Source organism: Mauremys reevesii, linkage group 17 (genome assembly GCF_016161935.1).
Source record: "Mauremys reevesii isolate NIE-2019 linkage group 17, ASM1616193v1, whole genome shotgun sequence".
Taxonomy (NCBI): Eukaryota; Metazoa; Chordata; order Testudines; family Geoemydidae; genus Mauremys; species Mauremys reevesii.
This window is the reverse complement of record NC_052639.1, coordinates 1747038-1758326: the sequence shown is the minus strand read 5'-3', so window position 1 is coordinate 1758326 and position 11289 is coordinate 1747038. Positions and strand designations below refer to the sequence as shown.

The window sequence follows — 11289 nt, the reverse complement described above, 5'->3', positions numbered from 1 at the left end:
AGGCGCCAACCCAGCCCTGGCCCAGAGCCGCAGCGGCTGGGGGAAAGGTGCCTCTCTCCCCCAGCCCAGGTGCTGCTGTGGGGAGAGAGAGCTGGGGGGAGTCCTCTCTCCCTGCTGTAGCCCCACGGCAGCCTGCACCCCAAACCCGTCATCCCCAGCCCTGAGCCCCTCCCACACTCCGAACCCCTCAGCCCCACCCCCACCACATGAATTTTGTTAGGTGACACATCACCTCCATATTAGTGCACATAACAAAAGGCCTTGCGCCCATGTCCGGGACAAATGAGAGGTACCAGCCCTTCTCCGGCTTGGGGGGGCGCTTTGCAAAGTGCTGCTAAAAGGACGTTATTCCTCAACGTGCTGCACAATCAGTCACTTGGTTCCTACCCTTCCCAGCACGGCCCAGGCCGCTGCTGTCGCCGCTAATAAAGAGACAAACCCAGCCCGGGCCTGTCCCAAGTCCCGCTTGTCTGGGCTCATACAAACAGCCAAGCTCAGAGCTCTGTGAAACGCACGTTTCTTTCTCTTTATTGGTGTAAAGCTGTAGCACACGGTATCATTTCGACAAGGTACACGGTTCCCTTCGCACACAGGGGCATGAACAAACAAGACTGTGACGGGTGGCCGCGTCATTCACGTACAAGACAAGAGCTGGCCAGACAGAGGTGGGCGCAGGGAATCGCAGAAACGGGGGGCTGTGAAACAGACACCATAGGCCCTTCCAGAGCGACCAGCTCCGCTGCTGGGTGTGCTGGGAGGCACCTTCTCGGCTGGTGGGGAGCGTTAGCGAAATCCCATAGTTAGGGTGACCACATGTCCCGCTGTTATAGGGACAGTCCTGATTTTTGGGGTCTTTTTCTTATATAGGCTCCTATTCCCCCCCACCCCCTGTCCCGAGTTTTCACCTTTGCTGTCTGGTCACCCTCGCCATAATCCATATGCACTGGAAATGCAGTGAGGCCAGAGTTTACGAGCTAAGTGCCGTGGGGGTGGGGGAGAGGGATGGAATTTTGCACTTTCTAGGAAATGGTAAAACTCTTTGGAGTTGATTAGAACTAGTTCAATACCCACTAAATACCCCCAATGCCGGTGCTGTCCAAGGGGCGGCCCTGACTGAGACCCAGGGAAGCCTGTAGGGTCAGATCCCCAACTGGTGTGAATTGGCATAAACCCACAGAAGCCAGCCGAGGTGTGCCGATCCGCACCAGTTGGGGCGCTGGCCCATCATGCCGCTGTTCGCTGACATACATATCATTTGTTCTACTCACAGCACTTGGCTGCCAGAAAAGGCCCCTGCTGGGGCTTTGAGGGGAGCTGAAGGGCCAGTCAAGGGCATTGTTTACGGCCAGCGTGACAAGGCTATTGCACAGCAGTGTTGGGAGGAGCCGCCATGGCTGTCTGGAGGTTTGGGCTCTGTTCTGGAAGGCTACAGCTTGATTTAGTTGGGAATTGGTCCTGCTTTGAGCAGGGGGTGGGACTAGATGCTCCCTGAGGTCCCTTCCAGCCCTGATATTCTATGAGTCTATGATACACGAGGGGGACACGGGAGGCCACAGTAGGGGGTCAGCTTCCAGCTCCTCTGCAAAGAGAATCATAGCCAAGCAAGTGCTTCCGGGAGCCTGAATCCGAGAGACGCGTCAGAGCAGCTGACTAGCAGCGGGGTGTTGGGAGGTTGACATTGGAGACTCCTGCAGCGGCACTGACAGGCTAGACTCTGTGCTAGGGCACAGGCTGGGGCTTGTTGGGAGGGAAACCACAGGGTTTGTGTGGAAACGTGTGGGTGGCTTCGCAGGTCAGGCACAACACCAACAGCCTCAGGGGAGCTCTGGTCCCAATCGCTGGGTGGTGCTGTCAATGTCCTAGTGATGTCGCCTGGGTGGAGGAGCAGCTGCTGGGGGCCGAACGAAGGCGGTGCGCTGCTCCCAGCTTTGGGAAGAACAAAGCCCACCCTGGAGATGACCTGGGAAGGGGACGGGTTTGGAGGGTGCTGGCTAATCCCCAATGTGCCCACAAACTGACAAAGCACACGGCCCTGCCCCCGTTTGATGCAGCAGGAAGAGGCTGGATTGGCCGCCTGTTAACAGCCGAGGGGTAGGCAGTGGAGGATGAGCCCAGCTGCCCCCTTTCCCTACCCACCAGAGAGGCAGCAGGGCCAAATGCAGGGGACACTCCCACCAAAACAGCCAATTGAGGGGGGAGCCCAGCTGCTCTGTCCGCCTGGAGGCCAGGGTGGTGGTGAGCAGGTTGGAGGCAAAGCAGGAATGACACAGTCTGGCCATTTCCACAAGACCAGCTTTAATATCAGTCAGGCGAACGAGGAAAACGCACAACGGAAAGGAATGAAAAATAACCCCCACGCCCGTTCCTGCCCCTCCCCAGACCGGACTGTACAAGCTGCGTTACAGACCCAGGAGCACGACACAGTAGCCACGGGTGTGGTCATCCGAGAGCCATCCAGGTCAGGGAGTCAGACTGCAGGTGTGGTCCCTCCGCCAGGCCCGGCTGCAGCACGGCTTAGCTTTTGCGGGGCCGGGCCTAGCAAACTGACACGAAGAACAAGGAGGTAAGGAGAGTCCAAGAGCTGCACATTTGTTTGGTTCTTTATTCTAATACAGCCTAATTAACGGTGATTTCAGGGCCGGACGGGCCTGCAAAATTCCTTCTTGGTAGTGAAATCAGAGCCTGTACAGAGGAACAGAGCTTAGAAAGACAGCTAGGAAGAGATTGCCATAAAAAGTACCGGCATGCAAGTGCTTTATACAGTCGGCAGTATATGAAATGGTGGCTTTGTTAGTTTCTGTGTTGGTCTGTACAGTTCAAAAACGAGTGTGTCTTCAGATCCCGAAGACGAGCCCCCCCCACAGGAAAGGACGACGCGTGTCAAGGCCAAGGCGCCGCTCGCTTGGTTTTGGCAGAGATGTATAATATATATACAGTTATATATAGATATATATTATTTTTTTTAATGCATAGCGATTTTCTTCCTTTTCCCCTGGTGCAAACCTGAGCTTGGTCCTTGCTTTCCTGGGCAGTCTCCTTTCGGTTGGTCTTGGCACTCCGGACCTGGCGAAGAGGTGTCAGCAGGCGATTTCCTCCAGCGTTCCCAGGGTCGTCTGCAGGGGCACGTTCACAGTGTGGCTGATGGTTTCGGAATGATTTGGAATGGGGTCGCCAGTGCTCTGGGGAAGGAGAGCGACAGGGTTACCGCAGGGGGTCTCAGCCCTCGCGCTGCCAGGGGTTGGCACTGAATTCGGGCTGCCCCACCTCCTGGGCAGCAGCATGGCAGGTGTGCTTTGCCTGGGCGTACCTGGAATGGTCACATCCCCAGCCCCCTTGGGCGGCAGCGGGATGCTAGCTTGGCTAAGTGGTGGCTGAGGGTAACAATACACTTCTGTCTTTTGACAGCCCTCTGTTTGGGCTCCCAGCTGATCGGGGACTGCAGAGCCATGCTTATCCCGAGAGCAGGCATGCCAGCGGTATCAGGGGCTGCCACCTACGCCGCTGGCAGGTGGGTCAGCACAGCCACCCCCCCAGCTCTCTGAACCTGGGTCATGCCCCACAACTGATTCAGCTCAGCAAGGGCTGGACAAAGCCTGTCACCCCAGAGGTGGGATGGCGAAGCCCGCCCCCCTGGGTATCCGATGCTGCCCTGCGGCAGGGACAGGCTGGAATTTGGGATATGGCTACACTGCATTTAAACCTGGTGCTTGTGGACTTGGTGTTTCCAAACCCATGCTTGAGCGTCCACACGGCATTGTGACCCTGGGTTTACAGTCGCTGGACCCGTGCTAACGCGTCCACACTGCACTACGCCGCCCTGCTGGCTCGGGTCTGCGGCTTCAGCGGTATCCACGCGTGGACTCGCATTTCCGCCAGACTTGGCTCTGACGCCTGCCCCCCCGAGCAGGGTCCGTGAGCCTGAGTCCAGAAGGGTGCCTCACCCGAGTCAGCTTGAGTTCTGTGTAGACGGAGGTGGGGTTTGGCTCAAACCTGAGTCTGGGCCCATGTTTATAGTGCAAGGCAGCCAGAGCCTTAGAGGCGCTGGGTAACAGCTGGGGGGCAGGATGGGGCTGGGGGGCAGCGTCATGTTGTGCTTTGTAGTGCAGGGTGGCAGAGCAGAACCCTCCGTTTCCTCTCACTTCCCCATCTAGTGAAATATCCCCAGTCCGGAGTGCCCCCGGCCCCAGTCTCTCCATTGGTCTCACCCCGTCTCTTCACTCAGCATCAGGGACACGCAGCATCTCTTACACACACAGTTTCTGCACAGGGCTGCAAGGACCCAGCGTTTGGGGCTTCCCTTACCAGCAGAGCTGGTGGAAATTTTAGGACCAAAATATTTTCCCAGTGGAAAAAACGGGGTTTAGTCATTTGGGGCAAAATGTCCGATTTGCGGATGGGAAATTGCAAAGCCAGGCGAACGTTTCCATTCTGTTTCCTTTCCAACGGAGATGTTGTGTTTTGTGAAAAAACGAAACGTTTCCCAAATGGCTAATTGGGGGCCTCCCCCCCGCCCCCCGTTTCCATTAAATGCGGGTGAATGAATGAGGTCCAGGATGGGTTATTTTTATTTATTTTTCATTATTTTAGCAAAACTGGCAACTCCTCAGGTGGAACATTTCAATTTTGCAAAAACTGCATCTTCCACTGAAGAAAAAAATTCTGCGGGAAAGTCCCGATCAACTCGAATGATTTGACTGGACGGTGCCAGCGTGGGTCCCAAGCTGTGGGGAGAAGGTCAGCCCAGGAGCCCCCCACCCCGGCGCTTGCCTTGCTCCTGCTGCTGGGACGAACAGGCCTGGCAAGTACTTTGAACGTCTCCTGGGTCCTAGAGACAGAGCAGGGAGGTGAGTTCCAGAGCTTCCATGTGCCTGCTCTGGCCTTGCTCGATGCGCTCCAGGGCTGAGCGTCAGAGAGCCCCAGGGGGATATCGGAAAGGGTCAGATTGCAAATGGGTTGGCTTGGTCCTGCTTCTCCTCCCCTTCCCCATCCAGGCCGCTGGGACCCCACGGCAACCCTTAAACCAGCAAGAGGGCTGGGAAGTGCTTTGTTGCGCTCCACAGGGACACCCAGGGCCTGGATTTGAGTCTGGTCAGAGCTGTTATAGGGAGACGTGAGCCTCCATTTAACCAGGGCCTTCGGTCCATGTTTTCAAGTGCCTAAGTCCCACTGAAATCAATGGGAGTTAAGTGCCTAAATACCTGGATCTGGGCCAGAGCCATCCAGAAAGCCTGCACTGTGGGCACAGAGGGGAAGGGCCTGCTGAGGGGTGCGGGGGGGGCTGGAAAGCTGTCTCCGAAACAGAGCTTCAGTTTGGTTTTGCACACGATTCCACTTTTTGTTGTAGCTGAAAAATGCCTCCCCCTCAAAAAAAAAAATCACTGAAACTTTTTTTTAAAAAGCCGTCAACAGGATTGAAATTGTCCATTTTCGGCAATATTTCCCCGGATCGTTTTTATTACTGTTTTGTATTGACAACTGATTGCCATGTTTATAGAAATCACTTCCAAACTCCGCATCGAAAAAGCAGGTACTGAGCACTCAGTTTTCAGCCAGACGACGTGTTTTGGGGATAACGTTTCGAGAAAAAGGCCAGTTAAAATTGCATGAAAAAAATAGACCAATGGGTCAATTTCAAACCCTGTGAAACAGAAACAAGTTTGCCATTTTGAACAGCATTGTTTTCTTGTGTTTGGAAGAGCTCTGCTTGGAACGTTCTTTCCAGGGTCTCCCATTGGTCGGCGTCAAAGCTTTGTGAAAGAACGGGCAGTTTTTCTTTAGTTTCATCTCTCTTCTCCAACCCCGACCCGTCTACCTTGCTTGATGTTTCTACACATTCGCTCTTGACAACGCTGAAGATTTTATCGCACGCCTTGCACTGTGTGGTGTTTTTCTGAAAGCCCCGGCTGGGAATCTCAGCTTTCATTCTTTTTTGTTTCGTTTTAAAGTGAGGTTCTAGTCCTCAGGGTTTCAAGGAGAAGTTGGAAAATGGGACACCACCCCTGCCCAGCAAATGCTCAAAAAGCAGAAAGCAATTCAAAAGACCCCCCTCCCCAATTCAAAAATCTCCTGAGCAACTGAAGCTCATGCAACTGACGGGGGCCTGACTCCTGGTGGTGGGGTTGGCCATGCTGCCTTCCCGTAGTAGTGAGTCCCCCGGGGACGGTACTGATGAGGAGCCTTACCACGTTTTCGTCATGGCTCCCCTCCTCCTCCTCCTTGCCAAGCAGGTCTAACAATCTTTCCTTGATCAGCTGAAAGAGAGGCAGACTGGGTTACTTCAGGTAGGAACAGCCAGTCACAGCTCTCCTCCCTGAGCAGGAGCAGCCCCCAGCCAGCCAGGACAATCACTGGGATCTTCCCCGGCCCCCTAAAGGGCCTGGTGGCAGCTTGACGACTCCATGGGAAGGTGGAAGGCCAAATCGCTCTCTGGCCCTGCAGTCTGGCATCAGACCCTCCCAACAGGACTGGCTCCAGGTGAGACCACAAGCCCTGTTTCTATGGATGGGAGCTGCAATGGGCCGTCCCCCCCCCCCCAATCTGGCTTGCGGCCCATTGTGCGCCCCACACCTCAGTGCTGGGTGGCCCTGTCCCTGCCACCCTCATGAGCTGGGTGGCTCCGTGGGGACGGGCTGCCAGGTGCTGACTGCACATCCGGCCCCAGCAGCGCTGGCCTGAGTCTAAGAGGCTGCAAATGTTGCGCTGAGCAGAAGGGCTTCCTGGGAGCTGCCTAATTGCTGGAGCAGTCCCCTGGCACGGCGCCCTCACAGGACAGACGCTGCCGGGCACGGGCAGGTCGCGCTAGACGGCTGGATCCGGCTGCTTGGGAATGCAAACTGCCAGGCTGGGGAGCGCCACGTTTGACCGAACTGAAGCTGTTGCAATTGAACAAGGAACGTGCTTAAGGGCCAGGCGCTCTGGCCAGCGGAGGCTGAGGAAGGGGGATAAGCTGGCTCTGAAGCACCGTTCCCAACAGGCCCAGATGCTGCAGCAGCATTGTGGCTCCGTGGCTGGGGAGGGGACAGGCTAAAGCAAAAGAGGAGGGTCCCATGGAGTCACATTTTCCTCCCTGAGGCCCATCAGAGAAGCCAGCAGAAGGGGCAGCAGAGAAAAAGGTTCTCTGCACAGAGGACCCAGGAGATCTGCAGTATTTTTTTGGGGGTGGGTGGGGGGGAGTCCGTTTCCTCGACAGAAAAAATTGGGGAAGAGGAGGACGTTTTCTGATGGCAGACAGCTATTTTGTTGAATTAGAAATGCCAGTGGAAAAGGGCTGTTCCTAGTGACATTTTTCGGGTTATTGAAAAATCTCAGTTGGCCGGGTGAAAATTTTTCAGTAACCCCCCCCGCCGCCACACACATTTTTGCCCGTCCCTCTGAAATTTGTCAGTTGCTGAAAACCACAGAACGTTGGGCCTTCCAGGCGAACCCAAAACATGTACAAAAATTCTGACATCATGGTTTCATCCAAACTCTTCCCTGAAAACACACCCCAAACATTTCCTGAGCAGCTCTAGCAAGAAGGTCTGTTTCCAGAGAGGCCATGAAAGCTGGTGGATGGGCAAAGATACTTTGGCAGGAGTTTGGGAACTGCCACTCTGGAGCAGACCAGCGGTCTGTCTAATTCTATCTCTGATGACCAGTACCAGGTGCTTCAAAGGAAATTGCAAGAACCTCCCTAAGTGGACTATTATGGAATAACCTATCTGCATAAGAACATGAGAACGGCCGCACTGGGTCAGACCATGGGTCATCTAGCCCAGCATCCTGTCATCTGACAGCAGCTGGTGCCTGAAGCTTTAGAGGGAATGAACAGAACAGGGAAATGTATTGAGTGAGCCACCCTAGCATTCAGTCCCAGCTTCTGGCAGTCAGAGGTTTAGAAACACCCAGAGCATGGGGTTGCCTCCCTGACCATCTTGGCTAATGGCCATTGATGGACCGATCCTCCATGAACTTATCTAGCTCTTTTTTTTTAACCTAGTTATACTTTTGGCCTTCAGAACATCCTCCGGCAATGAGTTCCACAGGTTGACTGTGTGTTGTGTGAAGAATTACGTCCTTTGGTTTGTTTTAAACCTGTTAATTTCATTGGTGACCACGTTTCTTGTGTTATGTGATGGATCCTAACCCCAGAATATAGGGACTTCTCTACAAGGGGAAATTGACCGGTAATAGCTATTCCAGAACAGCATTTATTCTGGGATAGAGTGTTCATACAAGGGAGGTATTCCAGGATAGCTAAATTATACCAGAATAGGTATTCCAGAAAGGTGATTCTGGAAGAGTTCTGCAGGTCAATTTCCCCTGTGTAAACAAGGCCTTTGTCAATGAAGATTGCTCATCTCTAACAGTTCTTCCAGATGTCCTCAGCGTATAACACTCTTGGGGTGTGCTGTGCAATTGTGCAGAGGCCTCACGGAATAAAGTGTCATTTCCATTCGTAACACCAAGAAATCAATGTTTGCCAAAGGAAAAAAAACGTATCAAGAGAAAAATATTCTCCAGCTTCTATGAATGGAAACCCTCCCACCTCCCCACCAGAAACTTTATTTGAGAGAATTCTTATTACCTTCCTATCAAAAAATCCAAAAGAGACACTGGCTCGTTGGATTTTAATCAAATTCTGTGTGCGCACAGATTGGGATATAAACCAGGGAGCAGAGTCTGTTTGAACTCCAAAGCCCGGATGAGTTTTATGCTCGTATTTTTCATTATATTTTATTGCAAAATAATGCCACCCAATATGAATGGCTGCTCAGAAGGGACTCTGTCCGTAGAACTGCCTCCCCTACATTGCAAATGCATCACTACCTCTTTAATAGCACGTAAGGCTCGTCTACTCCTGAAATGCTACAGTGGCACAGCCGTAGCCCGGCAGCTGTCGCGCTTCAGTGTGGACACCACTGTGCTGACTGGAGGGGTTCTCGCATTGGTGTACATACGCCACTTCCCTAAGAGGCAGGAGCAAGGTCGATGGAAGAATTCTTCCATCAAGCTAGCTCTGTCTATACCGGCGGCTTAGGCTGGCTTAACTACATCTCACAGCAGTGTGGATTTTTCATGTACCTGGGCCAACCTAACTTTTTAGCATAGGCCAGGCCTTAAAGTGGGATTGTTTAAAAGTCCCTAAGCAAGTCAGAGACCAAAGGCTTATTGAAAATCAATAAGCCACATCTGCCAAATCCAAGGAAGGCAGTCTGACTGAGTGGTTACAGCACTGCACTAGAATTCAGGACACCTAGGTTCTATTCCCAACTCTGCAACTGGAGTCCTGGGTGACCTTGAGCAATTCACGCTGTCGCTCTGTGCCTCAGTTTCCCCACCTATAACATAAGGACACCGTAAAGTGCTTTGAGATCTTCTGCTTAAAAGCACGATTTAAGTGCAAGCTCTTATGATTTAGGTGCTTTTGAAAATGCCATTTGACCATCCCAAATTGCATGAGACTAAAATCTCCTGGATGTTTGAAAAAGGCATATGTTGATAAACTATTTCACTACAATATTTGCATATGTTCAAACCTAGTTTACTAAAATGGTCAAAAAATTTCAACGATTTTACTGAAGTATTCTCTGCCTGTCACTAAAATAGCGGAACAGCTTTTTGTTTAAGAAGTGAAACAACATATGTCCTGGCATTTAACTGGCATAACTTCGCGCATGCCCACGGGAGAGAGTCATTGTTTGCAATCGGAAACCTGCATTTCCGGTTTTTTTGCTCCTCTCTTACGCACGCTTCTGCTGCGCGCCGCGGACAATAGGGAGCCCTCTTGTAACTAAGTAAATTGCTGTAAATTGCTATCGAGGGCAAATCCCTAGTGCCTGAGGGATAAATGATTATTTGTGGCGTTGTAGCAGTCGGGATCACGGCCGCATTGTGCGCAGCGCTGGGCATACACAAAGTAAGGGCAGTCCCTGACTTCAACTGATTGGAGTCTAAAAGCCCAATTCTGCCACCTTTACGCCAGTGGAATTGTACCACTAATGCTGGTTAAATGAATTTGCCTCCTCATGACATCAGTGCCGCACACCACCAGAGATCGCCGTGCTCGGGTGCCACCGTGCTGCGACTTCTCAGTAGCCTTCGCCACTCTGTGAATAGCCCTCCTGGAAATCAATGGCTGCTATGCATTGAAATTGTTGCTGCTTAACCATCAGTGGTGCATTAGAGCCACTGGCTTGTTTCAGAGTGAGGTGCTGCTCAGTCCAAGGACGGGCAGCAGGAGCCAGCTGATGTAACAAGCCAGCTGAGTAGGGAAAGGAGGGTGTATGGAGCTGGGACAGGAGCACGTGGCGACATGCCCAGAGGGTGAGCGGGTTAAATGCTCCAGGAGCAGAGGTTAAGGCTGTGGGGTAGGATGCCAGGGACCTGGAACTAATTCCCGGCTCTGCCACAGATCTCTTGTGTGACCTTGGACAAGTCACTTAGCCGCTCTGGGCCTCCGGGCCCAGCATCCAATAGAAGGACCAGCTCAGAAAGCAACACCAGGTGCCTTTAAAACTCACAGCTTCCCAATGCCGGGCGGGGGCGGATTGAGACTCACTCTGCTCTCAGGTGCAGACCCGGCACTCTTGGATCATCTGTGTCCTGCAGTCAGATCTGCACAAGGGGCCTTCCATGGCCAGGGGAAGGCTCAGGTCCAGGCATTCTGACATCCGCCGGACACCCTGTGTCCCGTCCCTTGCTGGGTCTGTGTCTGGTCTCCTGGGTCGGCCTGAGTGCAGCCTCATGCCACGGCAGCCTGGCTCTGAGTCTGCAATGCAAGCGCTTGGGCCCTGACGCTGACACCCGCCTCTCATGCAGTGAGACCCGACAGCAGCGTGCCAGGAGCACACGGTGTGTAACACACACACACACACCCCGCGGACTCTCCTGAACGTTTCCTCTCCCGTGGGCTTCGTTCGGGTCTAACACGAGACACAAGATCCTGATGAATGTCTCTGACTAGATAACTCAGAATAGCCCCCCCAAAGCTGACCAAGAAGGCGCACAGCATGCTGGGACCTGCAATCAGCAGTCTCCCCCTTCCCCCCCCCGCCCCGCTTTAAAGGTGAAGGCAGCCAGGAGCAGCATAGCAAACCTACATGCCGGCCCCTCTTGACTCTCTGCTGTTCCCCTGCATGCAGGGCTGACAGTGCTCCTCCGTCCCTGACGCTGTTTAGCTCTGGTGGGACGGGGGGATTCTCTGACACGGCAGCTTTTCGAGCCACCGGCCCTGACAGGAGCTGAGCGCTCGCCCTCAGCTCTCCAGTGCGGAGCCGAAGTGCTGGAGATGGGTGCCCCAGACGCAGG

General features: G+C 53.4%; 1 protein-coding gene across 1 annotated transcript in view; it reads right to left on the bottom strand.

Moving 5' to 3' along the window:
- Positions 1-2235: 2235 nt before the first annotated feature.
- Positions 2236-11289, bottom strand: part of LOC120384907 (acid-sensing ion channel 2) — a 1047281-nt gene continuing 1038227 nt past the window's right edge. The window contains exons 9-10 of the mRNA XM_039504006.1: positions 6183-6251; positions 2236-3179 (exon numbers count right to left, since the gene is read on the bottom strand). Coding sequence (XP_039359940.1) covers positions 3078-3179; positions 6183-6251 — 171 coding nt within the window. The 3' untranslated portion in view covers positions 2236-3077. The remainder of the gene's footprint in view (positions 3180-6182; positions 6252-11289) is intronic.